Raw genomic sequence first — 25,157 nt, 5'->3', positions numbered from 1 at the left:
TGATATTATATTGCATTATATTATATGATAATAAATGATGTGCAAAAACTCCCCCTGAGGTGGAGACAAGAAGAGGCCCTATTAGCATTGAGGTGACCTCAGACAGCTCACCTTGGAGGGAGTCAGGTGGCAGCATTTCCAGGGCTGGGCTGCTCAGGATTTCTGGGAGCAGTGCTTCCTTAGCAGAGACTCCAGTAATACAAACCTATTGTTTACTGAGTATTTACTATGAGCTAAACCCAGGTGGCTCAGTGGTAAAGAACCTGCCTGCCAATGCAGGAGATGTGGGTTCAATCCCTGGGTCGGGAAGTTCCCCTGGATAAGGAAATGGCGACCCACTCCAGTATTCTTCCCTGGAAAATCCCACGGACAGAGAAAGCTAGAGGGCTACGGTCCATGCAGTCACAAAGAGTTGGACATGAATGAGCGACTAAACAAGAAAAAACAATGTTCTAAGTGCTTAAAACAAACAGTTCATTTAATCCTCACAACAACACATTTTGCATATAAGGCATATAATAACTTGCCTAAAGTTACCTATTTAAGAAATGGAAAATCTGGGGTTTTAATTCAGGCAGACTAACCCCAAGACCCCTACCCTTAACCGTGAAAACATACTGCCTCCAGGAAAGAGATACCGCAAAGCCCAGGATTCCATGGTTCTGTTCTCTTGTTCTATTGTGTTTTGAGAAACGAAGGATAAGGGACTCCCTGGGATTTAGCATTCCTTTCTATAAAATGGGAGTATAACGCCTGCTGGGACCAGCTGCTGACAGCATGATACACACACGGGACCTCCCAGCGTGTCCCCACAAAAGCCTGCCCAGCTACCTAGAACAGACTGCTTTCTCCACTTTGGAAGTACTTCTTAGTAGAACCACAGGTTGGCCCAGGGCCTGGTCATATCGCTGATTTGCTGAAAGTGTCTTTGGAGCAATAAGTCAAGTATTAACATACATGTGTTGTGTACATATATAAATCAGTTTCAGTTGCCTACTTCTAGAGGTTTGCAGAAAATGTTTCATCTCTGGTATGGGGAAAGTCTTTCCTGATTGAGTAAATCAAAGGAACTCCAAGGTAAAGAATGTTTCAGAGGAGCTGGCCCCATTGATTGTTAAGAAAATGATGGTGGGAGGGGCCTCTATCAGGGACTTTGAGCTGCCTGGGTATTACAGGCTGGATCATTCAAGAGCACAAAATATTTGCTTCAGCAAAGGGTATTTTGCACAACGAATGCAGGTAATTGATTTAACTCAGGCCTTTGAGAGCTGCCTTCAGCAGGCAGGAGTCCCTGGCTCTGCCCTGAGGCAAATTAGAGCTACAAAAACAGCTGGAGACTTTTCATGGCAGAACCTCAACTGAGATCTCATAGATTATTCAGGAAAATTTTGCCCTTCCCCAGAACAGTTCCTACATTTCCCTACTCCTGAGAACTCTAAGGAACTGACATTCTCCACTCTGTACATCCCAGGAACTGAAGAACTGAAATTCATCCCCTTCTCCCCACAGGCACCAAAAGCAGACAGTAGCCACCCAGCCCTCCCCATGGGTAGTCTGGAGGTCCTTCACATGAAGTCTCTTTTCCTAGGCTCAGGCTCTACATTTGGTGCAGAGTTTAGAGTTGTTTGCCCACACCCGCTCGCATGCCCCTCGGGTTTCAGTTTGGACAACTGACCATATGGTAGGCAGGGTTCTGTGCATGAGGATGGCCCCTGATGAGTGGAACCTGAGGGCAGGCCCTTCCATTCTAGCTGCAGTAGGGATATAATTAGAATACACAGGTTTCCCCTAAATGTGTCAAGAGTTTCTGCCTCTTTTGCTACTTCTCAGGGGTCATAACGGAGCTCCAAGAGATGACAGTCCTACCTAAATGCTTACAGAAGGTTGTCCCCAAACTACCATCCTTGAGCCACTGGCATGAGAATCCCCTGGGGTGCATGCTAACATACACATCCTGGAACCTCCTCCAGACCGTATGCATCTAGAATTGCTGATGGGATTGGGCTCAGGAATCTGTATTTAAGAAATTCTCCAGATTACTCTTAAACTCTCTGATATTTGAGAAACCTAGCTTAAGCCAAGGGGTAAGGAAACCATTCTCGAGAGAGCGGAGAGAACATCTTAGTGAGCTGAAGGTTTCTTATTCACATTCTAGCAATGCACGTCTCCCTCATCAGCTAATTCTGACTCCATCTGACACAGTAAACAAAACTCAAGAGGCTATCAGTTCCTCTGTGGAAACAAACAATAAGCCACAAATAAATATAATTTCAAAATAGTTTTTGGTACCTTCCCAGGCTGATGGGTTCCCAGTGGGTTGCTTAGATGCCAGGCATACTTTCTGCATCAGTTTAGCTTCCTAAGACTGGCACTGAGGATGATAATCCTTCTACCACGTGTCCCTGGGAGCCCAGGCCAGATACAATTTACCAGGCTAGATGGGCCATGGGCTGGCCCAAGGGGGCAATAGCGACGGTTTATATGATGAATGCTAAGCATATGGATTGATTTAACTTCAAGATATGCATAGGTTTAAAAATTAAGGGGCAATGTGATTAACTAACCATTTGGAAACCAGTCTGCAGTGCATGCCAAGCTCAGAGCGTGACCAGACTAGCTCCTCTCACCACCGGCCATGCCCTCATCTGTCAGGGCTGCCCTGGGCTAGAGTTTGGGTCTACCAGCTGTCCACCGCACAGTCCAGCGGCTACAAGACTGCCTAATGTGATGGTGAAAGGGGTCCCTGTAGACTCGTTGCAGGGACAAGACGTCCCTATCCATCCTTCCCAGCCTTCCATAGGCAAGCAGAGGGGAGCCTGGAGAGGAGAGGTCTTCAGCAGCAGCAGCCAAGGTGGGACCTGCTAGCTGCTGCCTGGCCTGCCTCTGGCCCCTCCCACTGCTCACCTTCTTACTCCATATTCAAAAACAATCCATTGGTCTCTCTATGCCTGCTCCTGAAAGAATGTGATGTGGCTAAACCCAACTATTGCTTCCTATTACCTACAGGATAAATTTAAAATTCTTCAACCTGGCCTTCAGAATGTTTCCCAATCTGGCTCTGCTCTGGTTTTCCAACCTATTTCTCTCTGATCCCCTCTTCCACGTAGGGTCCAGCACAGAGCTGAAACCTGTTTTTTTGTTTACTCAATCCATAGTGAATCCTCCTGTGGACTCTGAGCTCTGTAAGGTCACATGTGACGCCTATTTTTCTCACCATTGTATTTCCCGCACTTAGCAACAGTGCTTGGCATGGTATAAGTACTTAAAAACTACTTGTTGAATAGCAAGTGAATGTTATTACTATTAAAAATAACAATAACATAATCTTAAGGGACATAGTGAACTAATATATGTTCGCTATGTGCCAAGGCACTCTGCTGAGTAAATGGATTCTTTGTTTTTCGCAACTCCTTATGAAGACTATTATCCTGTTCTGCAGAAATGGAAGCTGAGGCTCAGACAGGTTGTGTAACTTGCCAAAGGTCACACAGCTGTTAAGTACCAGAGCCAGGATATTTGAACTTGGGAGCCTGACTCCAAAACTGATGTTGCTAAACACTAGGTAGAATAAGTCAGTCAGATCAAGAACAGGTGGTAAAATCTATGAGAAACTGGGCCTGGATAGAAGAATGCATATAAAAATAGTAAAAGCAATAAGTATCATTTATTTCATACTCATTATATGACTAGCATTATAACAAATGCATTTTCTTATCCAAATCCTAACTATAACTCTATCAGATGGAGATGTTTTCTATTTTCCTAAGGAGACAACAGAGAGGCTAAGCACCTCGCCCAAGGTCATGTGCTTAACAGCACTGGAGCCAGACTTTGGGTCTGTGACTCCAATGTCTATAGGCTGAACCATATCACCTCTTCTGGACATTTTTGTTATTAATATTTCTTTGTATTAGTTGTTTGGGCATAAGCAAATTTTTTTCCTTCAGTCTTTTCAAATCCATGATCTGGACAGTTGTGCAAATGCATGTGTAGACAATAAACAGAGACTGAAGGTAGCTGTAACTCTAAACATACCTACCCTCTCCTGTGCACGTGCCACGGTTGTATTTGAGAAGCATCTTGTCTGTGTTAGCCTCAATTTCAGGTTAAGTGGTTATGGTTTCACTGTATTTTATACATGAATACATTGGTATGTTGGAGGGATAGATTTTCTAAATTCTTTGTATCTATCTATCTTATCTGTCTACTTTCCCAATCATGTACACAATTCTGTGGCGATGCTGAATACAAATGTGTTTGTCAGTTTCTAGAAACTATTTCTATGATTACTGTATCTTTATATTCATGTCTGCTCTAATGCATTGATCCAAGATTTATAATACTGGATATATTTATCAAAACTCTCCTCATGAATTCTGCCCAGTTATGCCTTTCTGTCAAATCTGTAAGCCACAGTCATACATGACTCCACACACATCACTGTTCTCTTCCCAAGGTGTTTCAGATGCTCACGTCACAACTGCGTTTTTATGTTGGTCTGTGCACCGATATTGATGTGCATAAATGTGCATTTGTATACCTGTGTATCTTTCTGTCCATGGCCAGGATGGGGTGGGGGTGGGGGACTGTGGAAATGAGAGAATTATTAAATGCCAAGTAGATGTGCAATAAATTCCATTGATTTTATAAACTCCTACTTGTCTTCAGTCTCCTTCCATTCTTTATCCTGGGGGCATTACAACAAAAACCTATTTTAAATACCTTTACTCCCCCCTCCCCCTCCCCAAAAAAGTGTCAATATTTTATTTGGATTTTTAACTTCGCTCCATAACAGTTGTTTGACCTCCTGACTCGTGCAAGTCACATAAATTCTGGGACTTTATTCAGGAGCCATGTTCCTGCTATTGAATAAGCAATTTGGGAGGGTGAATTAATGACTTGTGCTGTTGCTGGAAAGTCCCTGAAGAAATATTAAAATTGCTTGCAGACTGAATCAATACTCAGTGAACACCCAGCAAGAGGGCTTCAGCTCTGGAATGGCCACAGGAGGCAGGGCTTGGTGGAGGAAGGGGAATTCCCGCACCCAGCCTGGCGAGCCCCCTCCCAGGCCACCTCGCTTGCCCTCCATCCCTGGAGCTCTGTCATTTTCAGTATCGGCCAAGTCTTATTAAACCCCAACCAGTAGACCACTGATTTGTCCTGTCTCGGGAAGCAGGCTCAGGGGACAGTTTACTCTCTTACTAGCAACGAGAGCCCGGAGGCTTTATTGGAGGTGATGGTCTGGACACATCCACCTGCTGGAGAGATGGGAGGGCGCAGCTGCCGTCTGGCAGGCTGCACTGTGCTGGGGACCAGAGAGCGCTGGGTCTGGGGAGGCAGTGGCAATGATCTCTGCTGGGTGTGCAGGAGGGCTGGGTATTGTGCTGCTGGCTCCATCTCCGTGTGTGCCCGACCAGTGTTTACTATCACTCAGGTGGCCACATGATTGCAGCCTTTGTGCATGGGTGTGCCGGTGGGATGGAGTGCTTGAATTGTGTGTGTTACATGTATTGCTGACACATTCTGGCAGTTGGCTTAAGGTTTGTTACTTGATGTTTTGTGGTATTGTATTAAGGTGACTGCACTTTGTGTAACACTGAGTTGGAGGAATTTGATTATTGTTTGGTGGCAATGTCTGTATTTCTGCTTTGAATTATTGCATTCGTTGATCATATCAGCATCTTTCTCTTTCATAATGTATGTCTCAGAGCTTAGGTTAATGGGTGTCTCCTTAGTGATGTGGGTTGAGTAACAATGTTGGATCTGGGTGGTGGTGTATGATACGGTAATTACTTTCTTGGTGGAGCTGTGGGTGAGAAGACCTATCCTTTAGCTTTTTTAGTTCACTCTGGCTTGGTCATTTGCCCTGCTCCTTTCCAGGAGGAGGATTCTAGAGATGCAGGACAAGTCTCTTCTTGATGACCATTTCTACAGTTCTATTATTCTTGGAAGCATGCTTTCTCTGCTCAATGAAACAGATCTGATCTTACCACGGTGACACAGGTTCTGGTGCCATCTTCCCTATATCGGTCTAATTTGGAGAGTTAAACCCCAGGGCCAAACCCTATGCCTGTCTAAAATCTAGATCCCCGGTAGAACTAGAGGAGGATGGATGGGACTAAACTCCCCAATCCCGACGGGAATAACAACACGAACTCTAGTTCAGAGAATCCCCGGTTCACTCCACTCTGTGACTCTGGCCATCAGCATCTTCCTCCTTCCCAGCATCCCCAGATGATGTGGCTCAGCTGTGGCTTACATTTACAGGGACACACACACACACCAGGGAAGAATACAGAAACTCATACTAGGCATGACTTTCTATTAGGTGCAGAGCCTTTGTTCTGAGCTTGTAAGTAGAAGTATAAATACATCCCTGGGCATGAGACTGCAAAATATACAGAGCTGCCCAAGGAATGCCTGTACTTCCTTTGATCCAAAGCTGATACGAAGTATGGGGTAGTGGAAAAGCACATAGGTTTTACAGCCAGTATTGTAGGAGTTCAAATCCTAGTTGTGGTACTTAGCATGTGACCTGAATTAGTTACTCAGCTTCTCTGGACTCCAGTTACATAATCTATAGACAATCCTATAAAGCCCTATGGGGTTGTTTGAAAGTGAAAATGTTAGTTGCTCAGCTGTGTCCAATTATTTGCAACTTCATGAACTGTAGCCCACTAGGCTCCTCTGTCCATGGGATTCTCCAGGCAAGAATACTGCAGTGGGTTGCCCTTCCCTTCTCCAGGGGGTCTTCCCAACCCAGGGATTGAACCCCGGTCTCCTGCATTGCAGGCAGATTCTTTACAGTCTGAGCCACCAGGCAAGCCCCTATGAGGTTGTTTATGAGGTTTAAATCAATTAATATATGCAACATGCTTATAACAGTTCCTACTGTAGTAAGTACTTGTTAGCTATTATTATTGAGAACATAGGACTTACCAAGTAAAGTGGCCATAAGATTGTCCTAATCATGTGTATAACCACATATGTTAATGTGAATAAAATCCAAGATAAGTCAAGGGGTGTGTGTGTGTGTGTGTGTGTGTGTGTGTGATTAAGGCAGAGAAGTGCAAAAATTGCAGTGTGAAGGCACTTGGCTTTCTATCCTTGCGGAGAGTGGCAGGGGTTGGGGGTTGATAAGAGTTCACCACTCCCCATCTCCATACTGAGGGCTGTACCCAGGTGATGAACAGGCAGAAAGAAAGATGGTAGCCCATATACATTTGCAATTATAAAAAAAAAATTCAGGACGATTGAGCTCTTTCAAGATTAAAAATATTTACATGTTAAAATATTATTAACTCATTAAAAATATTTACTTTCTAATTTTAAATATCAGGACTAACAGCTAATAGGTGTCAGTAAGGAATAATGGAATCTAGGCATTAAATTGGGAACTAAAGAAGAGATAAGAAAAGAATCAGAGGAGTAAATATTAACGCATTTGGTATGGATTTTACAGAAGTCCATGGAGCTGGACTTGTTTACCTAACTAGGCCCGAGGGGCAGAGAGAACTTGAGGCCTCAGACTTATTCCACAGGCTTTCCCATAAAGATAGCAAGCCAGACTATATCATGAGTTTAGGAAATGTCAGTTTTCATTTTTGCTCATGGGCACAGATTAAGTAGGAGAAGTCACAGAGTCCAGTTACTTTGAGCCATTACACTGAGGACTTTAAGCCCAAAGTGATTTTTTTCTCCTGATTTTTAAAAATTCTTTTACCCCTTAGTGGTGGAATAACTGCAATAATTATCAACCTCCCATGATTCCCTGGAATATCCAGGTATGCAGGGCCACAGGAGATAGATTTGGTTTGAATTTGTCAGATACTTGCTCAGTTCTTCCTCTCCTCTTTCTTCATCCTTTACCTTATCTTCATTTTCTCTCCTCTTTTCTCCTCCTCCTTCTATTTATCTCCCTGTCCTCTCCCCTCTATGACATTTGAGAATCGGAGGAACCCTTCAAACCCATCAAATAAGGATTTTTCCCCCCATAACCATTTCGTCTTTTAAAAAAACTACTAAATGCAAAGCACCACAACCCATGAAAATGCCATGAAGCCCAGAAAATGCCAACCTTCAGCTCCTCAAGCAATCGTAGGCTCGTTCCAGACAAGGAGTGTGCAGTCATTAAGTACACATGCACACACACACACACACAGGCTGGGCTCTCAAACTAAGTGGATGAAGGGGGCAATTATCTGACTACTTCTGTTCAATGGTCAGATAACAGTCATAAGGGTTTCTATTTTTCTGGAAGTACACAGAGCAGATCCCCTTCTTAAATCCAGCTGGGCTTGCAGGGAACCATAATTCTCACTGGCATTCATGATACACAATTCTGTTCACGGAATATCCTTTTGGCTCCTCAAGCTTTTTTATTTCAAAGATTTCAGTGTTTATGCATGCACAAGCCAGAACTCATGTACACTGACAGACACATAACTTGATGATTACTATTGCTGTAATAATAACTAACATTTATTGAGTACTTGGTATCTGCCAGGTGCAATTCTAAGCAGGTTTATGTGGAATAATGCATTCAACCTTCACAAGAACCTATGGCAGTGCTATAGCTACATGATTACCTTCCATATGAGATCAGAGTAAGGAAACTGAGGTCCAGAGAGGACACTCCCACAACCACAGAGCCAAGGAGTAGGGGAGCTAGATCATCAACACAATGGACATGAGTTTGAGCAAACTCTGGGAGATAGTGAAGGACAAGAAGCCTGGCACACGAGAGTCCATGGGGTTGCAAAGAGTTGGATAAGACTTAGCAACTGAACAACATAACAACAAGGGAAGCTAGATTCAAACTCCGGCAATCACTTCCCAGAGCCCCCTTTCTTGTGTTCTCTGTACCACACATGTTTATGTCTGGCACATAAGTCTTTGCTTAGCAAAGACTTTCAGAATGGGTGAATGAAAGAACAAGTGAAAGATGGATCACATCTTAAGAACCTTGACATGCCCCTAAGATGGTGCAGTGGGTTCCCTTATGAAGCCAGGCCTATCAATAGCTTAAGCTTTATTTGGACAAAGTAATTTGCCCTCCCAAGCAATTTTCCGGGGAAAGTGTCCAGCAGCCATGCTTGCTCAGATATTAAATGTTCCTGACCACCAGCTCACCACTTGACTTTCAAGCCAAATCCAGACTCCCTTCAAACCAGATATGAGACCCAAATACATCAAAGATGCTTTCTAACATTTTGTTTCCTAGAACATTTCCCTCCAAAAACGGGTGTTTCCCAATGCAATGAAACACCAGTGAAATGAAAATGGGTGTTGGTGCTGTGTCTGGATAAAAACTAAGAAATTCAATCAATCATGCCAACATCTCTAAATCCCCAGATATTTGGCATCATACTGACAACGTTTATAGATGATTGTCTGAAGGTTTGAGTTTTCCTCCAGATGTTTGGGAGTTGCCACAGTCATTAACCTGTTTGTCAGCCAGTGCTCATGTATTTCTAAGAGACATAAGTGAACACTAAAGAGGGAAAGAATAACCCAGAATAAAACAGACTAAAGAGGAGCGGAGCAGCAGCCATTCGATGAAACTAGTCAAGCAGACTCCGTTCCGGGAATGGGCTGCTGCCCTGGAGATCCATTAGACTGTGGATCCAGCTCACCAGAGACTTATGTGCTCACAGACCTTCAAAAACCTCATAAGACTGTATCCTTGACTGTCTATCAAACCCTACCCCCACCAGATTGCCGTGTGGCAGGGCGGATGGACCAGTCCCAGCATCAGCACAGAGAGTTCATGTTGTGGGCAATCCACCTTCATACCAACCCAGCCTCAGCCACTCTCCTGACACCTCATACCTGTGTACGTAGTATGTCTATGCACTGTCAATCCAAGCCACCGACTTACACAAAGCTTGTCGTAAATCTGGTTTGTGCCTTTGTTCGTTTCCCCATTTGTGATTTAGCGCTCTGCCTTTTATCATCTCTCCTACCTCCATTTTCTTTCCCTCTCTACTTTTTAATGCTATTTACAACTTCCTTAGCCATAGTGCAGCACTGCAATCTTTCAGTGTCTCTACTGATAAACCCAAACGATGTTTCTTGCCCAGGTTTTCTCTCTATTCAACTTAATTTATGTTTTGGTAAATAGGAACTTTAGGTCGTTCCATTCAACAGCATTTAGAGTTACCACTTTTATCAGAGGAATCAGGGTACTAAAGGACTCCCTGCAAGGGACATTTGTTTATTCTCATGAGTGATCAGCTCTCCCTACGTTCGAGAAGGCTGCGTGCGTGCGGGCGTGCATGCACAGCGTCCTCGGTTAGAGCCTCTATGCTCCACTGCCCTGTGTCAATGCCGCTTGGCACTGGCAGGAAGAGCCCAGTGGAACCATTATGTGGACAGCAGCCGGCCCTCAAACTGCTGGAGATAAATCCAAGCCCTGGACCCTTGTCTGCTGATGACCACTTGGTTCTTTGAGGAGCAAGCCCACATCTGCTGGCAAGGCTGCTTCTCCAAACTCTCCCTCCCATATCCGCCCTTCTTCCCTGAACTGCAGGGGAGGCTTGTCAGGACATTACTCACAAGCAACGTCTGGGGTCCCTTCTCCTAGAGGTGGGTGTTGGAGGGGGAAAGTGGGAAATGGGGACAACGCCTCTCTATTTCTGGGCTATCTATTGTCTTTTTCTCCTTTTCAATTCTTTCCACACCTTCCCCTCTATTTCTAACTCTATTTGACCTTGAACTCTGGCCTCTCCCTTCACACTAGAATGTGTCCCAAGGGTGACAGAACCTCCAAAGGAGCAGTTACCTGGCTTGACAGGCCGGGAGACCAGTAGCCAGAGGGGCCAGCCCATCACTCCACTCCTGGAAATAAATTCCATTGTATTTGCATTTTAATTTTCCACATAAACAAAGGCCCAGAGTACTCGCTTGGGCAGCATCACTGGACGAATTTAATTAGAAATGAAAAGTTTATAGGGCCCTCTTTAATGCGATTAATGCTCAGTTAACATTTATCACATTCGTATGCTGGAATCGCCTTTTTTAAGCAGCCACTGGCCATGAAATGAATTTCTCTCAACTTTTTTTTTGTATCCAACCTGGGAAGCCATCTCTTGAGGAGTCTGCACTGCCCTCCAAGCTGTCTCCCTGGGGTCAGGAATTACTGTGTCTTCAAAGCCAAGTTAAAGGGAGACAAGGATAGGGAAAGAGGCATACATGTACTGGATTGGGAGGGCAAAGGGTGGGAGAGTGAGCGTGAACACAATTTCTAGGAGGGCTGTACCCTCTGCAGTGAGCTGAGTGATCAGCCCAGCAGACTGGCTAAAAGATCTCAGAGTCTCTACCCCCACCCCCACCCCCAAAAAAAGACACTCCCCCGACTCCCTTCCCAACACACATACTCAGGCTTTGGCTCTAGCTTCTTTCCATCTCAGCCATCTCTCTTCTACCACTTTTCTCCCTCATCCTGGGCTCTCTTAGACTTTCCTCCCCAGGCCCATGGTGAGCAGGAAAGGCAGCCCTAGTCTCAAGCCCAGGGATACACCCTCTTCTCCGGCTCTCCCAGTCACAGTCTGCAGGAAGGCGACTGTCCTGGTGTGTCAGCTCCTCCAGAGAGGCAGAGCAGAGTGTGCGGAACACGAAACCTCTTTTGGTCCCTAGAGGAACGATGGCCTTCCTGATCTTATCGAATTCTCTTTACTCTTCCCTTAGAGTCTACTGAGATTCGCCGCCTAACTCAAACCAGCTAACCTGAGTAATGTTGAGGAAGAGAGAGAGAAAGGAGAGGACGAGGGATGCGGGGAGGGAGGGGAGGTACCCACTCCACAGATGATAAAAGGAGATAAATAGCTTGACCTTTGTCCCTATCTAAATGTACACTCCCTGTGAGGACCTCAGCAGACACCAGCCAAGCAGCTGCTGCTAGTATTCCCAGTAGCGTGTCACACACACACCAGTCCCGCATCGCACACGGCTCCACACCCTCACCTCCAGCAGAGTAAGTGCACACGTGCCTGCACACAGACTAAACTGTGCTGGGACCCTCTGTGCACCCGATAGGGCCCCCCTCATCCACCCACTGCGACGCTAACCATCTCATCAACCCCATGATTTTCAGACAACATCCCAAACAGGCGGGCCATCCTGGTGAAGGCAGAGACTTTTGTCCTGGAAACCAAAAATGCCTTCAGCTGGAAACCCTCTGAAAGGCAAACCAGTTTGCTGTTGCCCACTGGACAAGATGGGCAGCTAAAGCCTTTTAAGAGCTCCTGGTGATGCCAGGCCCTTTGAGACAGCTTCCCAGGGCATGAATGCAAGACTTGGCCATATGCCACGAGCCCACCCACTCTTTCCAAAACAGAGCCACACGGAGACCCCCAACACAGACGCACCAACCCCTCTCAGTACCACACGCTAGGCGGGCACCATCTTGTCCTCTAGAATTAGGATGAAAGGTCATGGGATACAGGGCAGAATGAAGGCCTCTTCCCTAACCCTGTCGGGCTGGGGGCTGCCCACAGGCTCCTGGTCACCCTAGGCTTCCTCCACCAACCCAGCATGGGGCCATGAGGGCGCATGAGGCCCGGGGGCAGCTGCCCCAGTGCTCGCTCCCATGTGTTCACGCTGGGGGGCCCCAGCACTCTCCCTTCTGCCCTCCTCCAGGCTCCTGAGTCCTTCTTTTCATTTCTCCAACTGACTATGCCTACAGTGGGCACAGCTCCCCTTGCAGCCTGCTGCTTGTCTCACAGCCCTTTCTCCTCCTGCTGCCAGGAGCTGCCCAGCTCGTCCTTTGGCTTCCTCTGTTCCTGAATGGCTTCGGGAGGGGTTCACTGCAGCGGAGTTCGTGCTGGGCTGAAAGCAGGCAGAGGAGTCCAGAGCCAAGTGGCCAGGGCTCCCAGGTGGAGGGGGCTCTAACCTGGAACACCCAGGAAGCCGGCCCTCCCTTCCTTCCTCTTGGCTTCCCTCCCACTGTCCCTTCTGCCAGGGATCAGGCTGGAGTGACCGCACTGCAGCAGCCCCGCAGCCGCTGCCCGCCTGCCTTGCCGTATGCTCCCTGGTACAGGCAACCGTGGGCTCCAGGTCTTAAGACTTTAGCTCCCACACCACATCCTTTGCTCCGCCACCTTTCTCCTCCCAGGCTGGCCTTCCCTTTTCTCCTTAACAACCTTCCGAGCCTCTCCTGGAGGCCACCCCAGCAGCCTGCTCTACCAGCCGCTCAGAGCTCTGGCTCCCTGCAACCTTCTCACATGTTCGGTCCCAGGCAAGCCCAGCCCGGCGAAGCCAGGTCCCAAGCCTCTGCCTTTCACCTCTCAGCCTCATCACCTCCTTCCTCACTCTTCCTCCTCATTCTTACTTTTGTCCTTCCCTTTCCACATGCATCACCCCCTCCCCTCCTCTAGCTATGGGGACTTAGAACTCATTCCCTTCCTCAGGGGCTCCAGGACTCAGGGGCTCTGGAAATGTCACATCCCCGATACCCACCCTGAGGTGACAGTTCTGGTCTGAAGCCGAGAGGTAAGTTATGTCCAGTTACGCAGACCAGGGGCTGCAGACCAGTGACCCATGAACTGAATCATGCCCAGAGATGTATTTTATTTGACCAACACAGAGTTTTTAAAAGCGAAATCTCAGCACCTCTAGGCTGGGCCTGTGCAATCCAGCTCCTGATTGTGTGGCTCTCACCACCTCTGTCCCAGCCTCCTTGGCTCTCCCACTGACCTTCCTTGTGGGGTCCTGGAGGCACCTGTCCTCACGACCCCTGCAGCCATACAGCAGCTCCACTAACATGTTTCTCACCAGTCTGGACTTCAGGGCACTGCTTTCCTTCCCGCATAGCCCCACAATAGACCCCAGCCTCTTCAGAATGCCAATAACTCTGTTTCTCTCTCATGAAAAACTCAAATACCTTCTTATCATATTATCACTCAAAACCCACAAGAGTCCAGTTCTTTTTGTGGTTGTTGAGGATGAGCCACAGAGGAGCCTGGCTCCGCAGCCTCGCCCATCTCCCTCCTACGTGCCTTCTCCTCCTAGCAGAGAGCTCCCAGGTCGACACAGGGCCATGCTTCTTCTTCTCCTGTCCCAGGTCATCCTCCTCTGGTTTCCCACACCCTCCATAGCTCCCCTGCACCCAGACCCCAAGCATCTGCCTCTGCCATCATGCCCCGCGGGGTTTGGTGTCCAAGCCCTCTCTGGTTCCCAGCTCTGTTTCTGCCCTCCCCTCCCCTGCCCCGCCCTGCCCCAGCTTCTTCCTTATTTCCCTGGCACCTGGATTCCTGGGGCAGGATTTGGAGGCTGGAACTGAGGCCTGGCACTTGGGAGCTATGCCCATGACCGTGTCCCAGTGCTGCTGCCATGCTTCCTGCTGGGGGCATGGTGGACCTTGATGGGCCACTGCACCATAACTCTGCAGCAAGGGGGTGCACCAGGAAGGGCATCTTCTTAGCTGCTTTTGCAATTGGTCCTTTACTAGTTCTGCTGACAGGGCTGGGACTCAAGTGTCAAAGTAGAGATGGACAGTGGATCACACAGCTCTCTATCATAAAGGAGCATCACTGTAGCAAAGCCCTTCGTATTGAGGGCTAAATAGAGTGCTACAGTACACATAAAAATTGAAGAAAAACTTGGCCCCAGTTTTTCCAAATTTGGCATGAGGACTCCTCAACTCAGCCCTATGACTGTTGCCCAGTGGCCTGATGACCGCATCAACGATTGGCCTGATGGTCCCAGGGACAAGGTGCTCAGTCTGTCTGTGACTGCAGGCCACGCTGTGTGGGCCTTCCTCTGTTTTCTGCTCTTGACCTCAGAGCCCATTTACCAAGGAACAGACACAAGTAGGCACAAACACACACAAATCCACACACCCTGAAGATAGCAACCTCTGTTGCCCATAAACCATCATGAATGTATTCAAGCTGCACCTTCAGAGCACCAAAACAACGGGAAGAAAAATATTTCAACAACCTGCTCAACGGGAGAAAAACATTTCAACCCAGTAGTTCAGTGGTAGACAGATAAACCACAGTGATTTAATTTTAAACCCATTCAATACTTGACCTGTTACTGGGCACTGGTTGTGAGACACTGTCCCACACCCCTGAGATCTATCAGAGGCCCTTCTCTCTTCTCTAGGCTCACCCACGTGGCTGGATGAGTGGCACTGGGTGTGGCTGCACCTGTACCTGTTTCCCCAGCATGAATGCAAGAAACTCCCCCTTGGAGAATCTGACTAGGGGAGGGCCGGTGGAGGGAGTGGAGAGTGAGGTGAAACAGCAGGGATTCAGGGAAGTGGCAGGCCAGGTTCACACCCTATACTACATTCTTTTAAAGAACAGGAAGTGAGAGAGGAATTCTTTCCAGTATACAGTTTCCTCTTAAAAGAAGAACTCCAACTCCAGGTAGCAACAAGGAAGGGCTAAGAACAGACCTGAACTTTAAGAGGTGAAGTTTCAGAGCAGTTGGGGTTGGAGATCTAGGGAGCTGGGGACAGAAAATGAAGCCCCTGGTTTAAGGCACTCCTTTGTGGACTCAGAGGGAGAGAGTGCAGGCTGGGGAAGGTGGGGAGTGGGGAGGTTGATTCATCTTCCACACCAGTTACTACTATCGCTATTCTTTCTATGCAAGCATAACGTTCTAGTCCACAAACACACCATCACATATACAACCACACTGTCTCACATATTGGAACAAGCCTACTTCCCAACTGTTCCCTAGCACCCCAGCTTCCAACGGTGCCTCCAGTCCCCTGGGTCTACTTTGCACAATAATTCCTTCCTATATGCACACAAAGGCATTGCTCCATCTCACTCCCTCCCGAATATTCCCTTCACTAGGCACCCTGTCTCCCTTCTCCAGGGGCTCCTCCTGTCTGGTCTATCTCCACTTGGCTAATTCCCCCCGTGGCCCCTGTATTGAACTGTTGTGTTGTCCATTTCCCTGTGACAAGGGCTCTGGTTACAGAGTTATTGATTGGTTTTCATGCAGACAGATGGGCCCTTCCGAGCTCCCATCGAAATCCCTGGCTGTATGGGCTGATTGTTGCCTCTCGGGGTGTAGGATTGCACTGGAGACCACCCTCTACACAAGCTCCTTTGCCCAGACTGTGGACGGTAATAAATGGAGGCAGCCTGAGCGATAATAAAAGCAATTGAGTAGGTTACCTGTGCAGACACAAGATTTATGCCTCTTCATATTTGATGTGATTGTTTTATTGAGTTCTCGGAATAGTTGGGACACACTTTATTTATTTAGGGTTCCCCCCTCTAGTTTCCTCTTTGAATCACCCTCCAAAATGCACCTGGAGCTTTCGTTACGGACAACCCCTCCTGTCTTCCTCTTTCCTAGGGTTGCCAGTGGAGGTAAGAACTCAGGGCAACCAGCCATCACTCTCACCTGAAAGCCATCTTGTGGCCTGACCTCCCACTCGAAGCCTGCCCACAGGGAAACAGTTAGACCAATACAACTGCTGGCCAAGACATCTAAAATAACTAAGTGAACAAAGATGGCTTTTCAGGGGGACAACTCCAGCTCATTTAAAGAAATAAGAGTGCCAGCAGTCGTGACTATTTCACGTGTTATTCTAATGAGGAGAAGCCTTGTTAGAAGCAGGAGACATTCTCTGGCGAAGGACAGGTAGGCAAGGGTCTTCCGACAGAAACTGGCACATCTGTCCCTAGAGGCGGCCTGATCCAGAAGACCGAGGGGCACACAAAGCAAGTCCTTTATCCTTATTTTTCCCATTCCTCTGTGGGGAGAAGCCTTCTTCTTAACCTACCTACTTGCCTTGGCTCTTGGCCACGAGACCAACAGCCCTGACCACCAAACAAGTGCAAGGGTACAGAAATGTGGTGGGCAACGCAGCCTCTCTGGTCCAGCTTTGTGCCAAACCAGGTCTGTCCAAGAGTCAAATATGCGATGTTCTAGAACCTGAGTCTCAGAAAAGACACAGACTCCAGCCCTGAACGTGTCTTCAGCATTCCCTTGGCTGGGATGAGTGGCTCCCAGCTTCCTTGGAAAGACCTCTGAATGAACAGCTAGACCACCTGTCACCCCAGTGCCAGATTCTGACGAAGACCTGCAGATGACACGAGATGGAACTGTTTAACAGCCCTGGGGCTGGTGCCTTCTTGAAGCCAGTGTTGCCACCGCTAGGAGAATACATATGCTCACTTATAAGCCAAACAGGTAAAGGAAGGGTGTGGGTAGCAGGTGATTGGTGGGAAATTGACTTTGGGAGGGTCCACTTGAAAGATCTAGGAGCTGGGAGTGCCCTGGTCCCACATAATATAGTGCCGGCTGAGAAAGCTAAAAGATCGATGGCCTCCTTGTCAGCTCAGTCCAAGACAGTACCCTCAGGGGATCTTCAAGAACACTTGACTCTCACTGGAGTCTGCGCCTGTGCCTTCAAAGGAGCTACATTACCTTCCCAGAGCAACGGCCAAACCTGAAGACGTTGGCATATAATCAGGAAAATCCTGCCTAGCCAATTGCTCAGCAACGTAACTAGGTAGGCGACTGGTAGCAGGGTGGGTGTCCTTCCATCTCCTCCCCACTCTGGGCCATTTCCCACATGAGCATTCAGTCTCAAGTCACCTGTTTATAAACACCCCCCCCCCACACACACACACACACAGCAGCAGTGTTTAAGCACAAGCTGAAGAGCTGGCAACTCCACACTCAACGACCAGTAACCCAAAATTGAGAGCCATTCAGATAAATTCCACATGCTAAACAATCCAGTTCAGCCTCCGGATTTTGATGGTGGTTTCTGGGAGTGAGGGTGAGATTGGGAAGGCCCCCCTTACCTACTCCATTGGCTCAGAGAGGTACTGCTATGAGGATTTGCCAATGGAGAAGGGGAGTTGGATGTCCAAGCCTTTATCACGACAGGATCAGAAAAAGCCAAAACCATTTTTAAAGCAGGAAAAGCAATGTAGTTTATAACCATAATAGCATATTTCAAGTGCGGCGACAGCCTCTGTCTGGGGGAGGAGAAGATGAAAACCCTTGCGATTTGGCTCAGGTGGATAAGCACGTGTGGACTTCCTTTCTTGCCAACAGCCAGTACAGACACATCCTTGACTATGAGTATTATAAAGTGCCCAACACAAGCGGCACCTCACCCACAGTAAAAGTCTAAACTCAAGAACCACCCAGTCCCCAACACACCATACTTTCGACACAGAAGAACATCTCCAGGTTCCTCCTACAGGGAGTGAGAATTCACAAAGTTCCTGGCATCAGCAGTACCAGCAGAAATCCCACTTTTAGAAGCCTTTAGGGTGAAGTAATGCATCTCAGATAAACCTTCCCCTTCAGAGCAAAGCATCTGGAGGCATAATGCTAAGGGCATTGGGCCCAGATGCATCCCCCCAGACCCAATTCAGCACCATACCAGGAAGCTCCCAGAATTCTTTCTCACATATGAATCACAATGCAAAATCAAGAAAACTCTGACCAAGCCTTGTTGACAAAGCCAGCTAGGAAGCCTCACTGCAGACCCAGGGCTGGCTGCCCATGCTGCCAGCGGCTTTCCCGTTCTCTTCCCACTCCCTTGCCATCTCCAGCAACACCTGCCCACAGATGGCTATTGTTCCACACCCAAAGGTAGCCTCGGTGTCCCTCCGGTGATCACGCTCTGTGTTGAGCAAATTCTGCTGCTGTCAGAGCTGTTAAACCGAGGTCGTTCTCCCACTCTCATCCGGCTAGCAGCTCACTCTTCTACTTTCTCCCCATTCTGGTGAGTGCACCTCAAGACCTCTGGAGCTTGGTCCTGGGGTCATCTGTCCCCTGCTCTCCGTGGCTTTTCAGGATGAGAGCATTCCCAAACTTTTGCATAAGCCAGCTTCCCAAAAACATCTTAGCCAGTGAGGGGTGTATAGTGGGGAGAGGGGGGAAGAAGGGGTGCTAGGCAAGGGGTGCTGCCACCACACCTACGTTGACTGCCCCAATCTTCCATGCCCCCAAAGCGAAGCACATTGCTTTAACCAAACATATCTTGGGCTCCTCTAAAGGCTTGCAAATCCTATCACAAGATTGCTCCAGAACACCAGCACCCAGTCCCAGCAACACTGCTCCTCAGCAGGGCTTCTCTCCTCCCAAGACCCCAGTTCAAACCCACTCCCTAGACCAGTAACCAGCCTAGAGGTTGAGAGGAGACATTGCTTTGTACCCTTCCCACTCCTGCCCCAGCCCCAGAGCTTCTCCAGCCTCCTCCACTGGCTTTTAAATGCAAAAGACTCATTCCTCTCCCAGTGCAGGTTGGGGGGTGGGGGAGGGCCCAGTCTTTCTCCAGCTCCTTTGGAAGGTGTCTGAATGTCAAACCGCTATGTTCTCAATACCTAGCTGAGCCAGGCCCAGGGAGCTGGAGGGTTTTCGGAGGGTGTATAATTAGCTGATCAGTATTATGTTACCCTGTTCATAACTGAATAACCATTTTAATACAGATGGCACACAGTGGGATAATTTCTGGGGTCGCCTCGCAGTACGTTACAGCACAAGTGTGGCAGAGGGAATCTTCTTTAGCCAAGGTACATTCTACCAGCTAATTTTACCTGCTGTTTTCAGGATGATTTGGGATAATTCCATATCATTTGCAAAATATTAAAAAAAAAAGAACCTTGATACGTGATGCCAGTTTCAGAAAAAGGTATCAGCTGAATTATTAGTTGCTCTGATAATGAGCCTATGAAGAGTGTAAAGAAAAACACAGGTATGAAACCCTCAGCCTTCTTCTCATTTGGGGATTTGCCTTAAAATGCAAGGGGCCGGGGTTGAAAAACTGGCCAAGGCTGTCTGGAATTTGCACAGGGTCTCTGCTGATGTCAGGTTGCACAGTGCTGTGATGGGAAAGCCATCCTGGGTCCCCATCTCCAAGTGCTCCTGTTATGTGCTATACCTGCCACCTGTGTACACTGGCCTGGTGGGGTGGTAAATACGTGGAGTGTGCACGTATCCTGGAGAGCACACTGGAGTGGCTCGAAGATTGGGAGACTAACTTGTGCTACTGTATATTGAACTGACTCCAGCCTGAGTTGTCACCCTGTGCCTGAACCCGTCATCAGTGCAGCCTCAGGCCTGGACACAGGTACTCCTGGTGGTTGGAGGCATCTCCTGAGGTTCAGCCTCAGGGTCCAGAGTTCTCCCTCCTGACTTGGCATCCCACTCCTTGTCTAGCTTCTCTGCTCCCTGCCAGCGGTTTGCTGGTCGTTGGTGTTTGCTCCACAGGCCTGGATACTGGTGCTAATAGGCCAGAAATTTGTGTGGAGCTGGCTAGCAAGGCCTGGGTTCCCAAGAAGGCTACCTTTATAGGAGTCAGCAGAGATGATGGGTGGGGGGAGGTGGGGAGCCAGGACAGGTGGCTCCTGGGGAAGGGAGCATGCCTTTAGAAAGGAAAGTCTGTTTAGAGGCGATGAATAGGACACTGGTCATTTTAAAGGCTTCAGCTGTGGGCTGTGATTGTCTCTAGATACCGAGGCTCGTAATCTTGGAGTCTTAATTACCACAAACACTTGGATTCATTTCCAGGACGCCGGCGGGAGAAGCCTGGCAGAAAATACCCAGTCCTGAGCTGGAGACAGCCCTGTCTGTCTGTCTGTCTTTCTGCCTCCCAGGTCCCCTCTCCCTGCCCAAAGGACCTGGGGGCCTAGGAGCAAGGGCAGGCAGGGGCTGAAGAAAGAACAAAGCTGGAGCTGGGAGAAACTCTGGTGCATTGGAGCTGGGAGAAACTCTGGTGCATGGGAGCTGGGAGCTGGGGCCCCACCCTGCAGCCCAGCGTAGCTTACTCACCTGTTGATGGAAGAGACGCTGGGCACTGTGTCGTTGTCACAGATGCCCTCTGCCAGAAGCCGGTCCCGGATCTCCCAGGCAAACATAGTTGGGTTCTGTCGCTTGTATTCAGCAATCTTGTCCACAACTTTGGGTGTTGCCACTTTTGGCTTGGAGCCGCCGATCACTCCGGGTTTGATGCTGCCGGTCTCGTAGTACCTGCACGGGGAAAGCCAGCAGGGTCAGTGAGAAGCAGGTGGTGGCAGAGAGTGGGGGCCGCAGGCTCTGGAGCCGCTGAGCCACTCTCCTGCCGCAGGCGGTGGTGCGGAGGGAAAAGACCTAGCGTGTCCGAGTGGGCTTTCAGAGCCACTCGGCTAAGGCAGGGATACATCGGAGGATGAGGGCAGGGACAACAGGGACGCTCTCTCCCAGAAGGTGGTCGTACCAAAGGCTGCACACACAGCAGCTGCAATAGGCGATGGGGGAAGCCTGGCCTTTCATTTGAGAAGAGCGGGAGGAACAGCACTTGGAGGCCTCCCGCCCATTCCCACTGAGCACAGGGCGCCTATGGGAACCAGAACTAACCTTGCGCCTCTCAAGCTGATTCTTCTTTTCTCGGGGCACCCATCTTTACCTTCACCCTATTCCTCCAACCCTCCCTTCCAAAGAGAAGACCTGTCCTTCCGTTTCTGAAGACAGGAATCCGGCTCTCTCCCAGGGAGGACGCTGGAGCCTGGCAAGCGCGCTGGACGGCGCTTCTGGGGCCGCAGTCACCACCTGCGTGCCCTTGCCAAAAGGAGCCGCTCTCCAGATAGCCCCAGTCAGGGATCTCCCATGCCCGCTAGCAACCTGCACTTTTAGCGAAGCCCTCGGCTGGAGACCCAGGGCCGTCCAGCCCGCGAAGCAGACGGGGGCATCTCTCAGGGGCGGCTCCGCGACCCTCACCTGCCCAGGATTTTGCTGACACAGCCGTGGCTGACCCGCAGCTGCCGGGAGATGTCGCAGGGCCGCACGCCCTGGTGGGCCAGCTCCACGATGCGCTGCCTCACCACGTCGGGTAGGGGCCTGCCGTTCACAAACACCCCCCCGAGCTGGTTCACACCCCCGTGCCCTGCTGGGGAGAGACAAGAAAAAGACACAACACCCCACACACAGCAGGGACCGGCCATTAGTCAGGGTCCGCGCGCGGCCCAGGATGGGCGAAGGGAGCAGGCAGGGCGGAAGGGCAGGTTCCTGGGCTCGCGGGCGAACGGCGGACGCCGACCACAATGCAGGGGATTAGGGACAGGGAGCCGCGGGGCTGTAGAGACGCGGAAGCGCAGAGGCTGGGCGGCGGGCTGGGAAAGGACGCGCGACTCGAAAACCGGTACGATGCCAGGGAGAAAGTGAGGAAGGGATGGGCCGCGGGGCGAGAAGGGGGAAAGGGGGAAGAAGGGGAGAAAAGCAGCCAAGTGGGAATTAATGCCGGCAGGAAAGAATGTAGGCAAGAGAGGGCCGGGCGGAGGACGGTGCGGAATCCCGCCTGAGCCGCAGGCGAGAGGGAGTTGTCGGAGCGTGCTTGGACGAGGATGATTCTGGGGTGTTGGGTAGGAGAGGAGCTAAGTCCCTGACATTCTCCCCTCTGCTCCCTACCTCTTTCCTTGTATTTATTTGGAATTGGAGTCTTCCTACATCTTTCCCCGTGTTTTTATTGTGATTTTTTTTTGGGGGGGAGGGAGTTTTTCTTTCATGTTTTCTATCTTTAGGTATTTGGGGAGCCATATTTTCCCCCCTGCCTAGTGTTTAAAGTTCAAAGAAAGCCAACTGAAGGAAGGGGCTAGGCTGTAGAGGCAGGGGCCCAGAGTCTGCTGCGCTCCGAGACAGGGAGGCAGTGGAGAGCGGTGAGGTGCTCGCTAGCAACCACAGAATGCAGACTGCTTGGGTTCATCCTCCTGCAGCGCTGCGCCAGGCTGGGGACCCATCGCCTCGCCCAGGACGCATGGTACAGGTCGCCTAGGTGGGCTCAAGGTTCACAGGGCACCCTGTGCAGCCAGCCTCAGCCAGCTCGCGTCCCTCTGACCTTTTAGACCTCCGCTGCCACTCAGGAAAGGGAACAGCAAGGGCGTTTGCTCTCCTGGGCAAGAGGAGGGTGCTAGGTCTCCAACCTGACTCCTGCTGCAGGCGCCCAACCTCGGAGCCAAGGTGGTCGCCAGATGCCAGGCCTGAAGGCGCTGCCTGGCGCCCCATTCTCCCTGACTCACAGCAGTCAAGAAATCCTGCACCCAGAGCCATCAACACGCAGTCGCAGTTTCTGAGCAATCCAAGCACAGAGTTCTAGCGGCAGAGTCCGACCTGACCGGACCAACAACCTGCAGCCCTGTCCTGCTGGCCTCTGGCGACTTTCGGAGAAAGCGGGGACACCTGCACCCGGCTCGCTGCTCTCCCGTCCCCTTCTGGGGGCACTGAGAATAGGGGCCGGCTAAACCTCTAGGGAGAGGCCTCCAATCTCCAGGCCGGGGGAGGCCGAAGCCTCTTATCCTACCCCTCACCCATGCGAGGTTCCCTACCTCTAGCCCCACTCCTCACCCCTTCCCTCCCTCCAAAGCCGACCATCAATAATTTAGGCCCGGGGAGAACTCGCGTTACCGGTATGAAAAGGCGGCAGCTGCGGGCAGATTAAAGATGAATAATTCAGCCTCCCCGGGCTCCGGGCCCGGCCCCTCGACCCCAATCTAAGGGGTGGGGAAACAAAGGGGGTACCGCGGGAGTCCAGGGCTGGGGCCGAGGGCCGGTGCTGAGTCGGGCCTAGACTGCGCCACCGCCGCCGCCGGCGCCGACTCCGGCTGCCGCTGCTGGCCGGCTAGCCCGCGCCGCGATCTCGCCCTTCCTTCGACCACCTTCGGCTCGCCTTGCTCCCCTTTGGGCTTCAAAGTGGTACCCAGTGGGCGGCCAGGACTCGACAGATCACCCGCGGAATCGGCGAGAGAGGAGAGAAAGAGCAGAGGCAGCGGGGCCAGGAGGCTGGCTGGCTGGGCGAAGACGGTGTGGTACCCGGTTCCACTCCCTCCGAAAAGGAGACAGGATTTCAGGCTCGGCTCGCACAAACCGGCGGCAGCCGGAGGTCTCTGGCTCGGATTTCCTGTGTATGCTTGTAAATTATTTAGGGAAATATATTTTATCCCAGGAGTACTTTTAAAAGCATATATATACATATATATGCTAAATAAATGCTTAGAGAAAAATGCAGCTCTCCCTCCCTCCTGGGCTCTCTTGTCCAAAGCACAGATCCAAGCCAGCTCTAAAAAGTTTCCTTGTGAAAAGTTACAAATCATCCTTGATTATTAATCTACAGAGAAGTTTTCTATTTAGACTCTATTTACTTTTGGGGGGAAAAAAAGCCTGCAAAAAAAAAAAATCTCTGAATTGTTTTCCAAGCTAAAGACATAGGACAAGAATTAGATAAATTCAAATTTAATTTAAATAGTTCTCCTTTCCTATTTTAAATTAATTTTCTCCCCTTCTCTTTTTTCCTGTAACATTTTTTTTTTCTGTTTTCTTGCTCTTTCTTAGCCCTGGTTTTGGTTTCTCTCTCCTTTCTCCCCAGCTTTGGCATTTGCCTTCCTTTTGTTCTTCCCACCTCCTTTTCTCCCTCTTTTCTGATCCCCTGGCCAGGTTACTGGCTGGATCATCCTTACCAGGGAGTGGGAGACTGGCAAGGAGTGTTTAGAACTAGAAGGAGAGCAAAGCTTTGGGACCGCCTGGAAGGCTTTTCTATGTGATTCTCGCTGACTTAGATTTCTCCTTGGAACCCCTCTTTGTTTTTAGAGCATCTCCCCAGGAAAGGTAGAGAAAGATGACCACCAGGTCCGGCCAATCTCAGACTCCCAACTCCAGGACACCAGAGGGGAAGTAGGATGGAAGGCAAGAAAGAAAAGATGAGAAAGGAAGTATTTCAAACCAGCCCAAATGAAGCCTTGCCTGGGCTGGTAGGGCCAGGAGAAGCTGGGAGCTGAGGGTCAGGAGGGGGCACCCCACCCCCACGCTCTTCTGCCTGATTGTCCTGACACTGAGGCTGCCTGTGCTGGGAGTCTTCTCCTGGACAACCACACTCTAAGTTGGAGAACGGTACAGATGAGAGGAAGAATGGGGAGGCAAACAGAGAGAGAAAACAAAGTAAGCATAACACAAAACCCTAAAAACTGCCTGCCCATTAGTCTCCCAGCCCCAGGCAAGAGGGTGGCCAGGGGAGCGGTGGCTGGAGCCAGGGTCATGGGCTGTGGATCCACTATTTAAGAAGAAGCAGGTGAAAGGAAGGAATAAAGGATGGGCACCCGGGAGGTAGGAAGGCAGGTAGTAGGAGAAGTATGAGTGACATAAGGCAGAAGGAAGAGAAGGGTCTTTAGATATACCGAGAAATGGGAGAAAGAGGAAGAACG

The 25,157-nt window shown here is 49.6% G+C and overlaps 1 protein-coding gene across 4 annotated transcripts in view; it reads right to left on the bottom strand.

The window, feature by feature from the left end:
- PAX2 (paired box 2) overlaps nt 1–25,157 on the bottom strand; it is an 89,586-nt gene that overhangs the window by 52,899 nt on the left and 11,530 nt on the right. For 3 of the 4 annotated variants that reach the window (XM_006053185.3, XM_006053193.3, XM_006053190.3), the window contains exons 3-4: nt 21,688–21,856; nt 20,764–20,961 (exon numbers count right to left, since the gene is read on the bottom strand). In XM_006053185.3, the coding sequence (XP_006053247.1) occupies nt 20,764–20,961; nt 21,688–21,856 (367 nt within the window). The remainder of the gene's footprint in view (nt 1–20,763; nt 20,962–21,687; nt 21,857–25,157) is intronic. The other variant, XM_006053194.3, reaches the window with a different exon arrangement.

This window comes from Bubalus bubalis, chromosome 23 (genome assembly GCF_019923935.1).
Source record: "Bubalus bubalis isolate 160015118507 breed Murrah chromosome 23, NDDB_SH_1, whole genome shotgun sequence".
Classification (NCBI taxonomy): Eukaryota; Metazoa; Chordata; class Mammalia; order Artiodactyla; family Bovidae; genus Bubalus; species Bubalus bubalis.
Note: the sequence above shows the minus strand (reverse complement) of the source record. Positions and strands in the feature narration are given on the sequence as shown.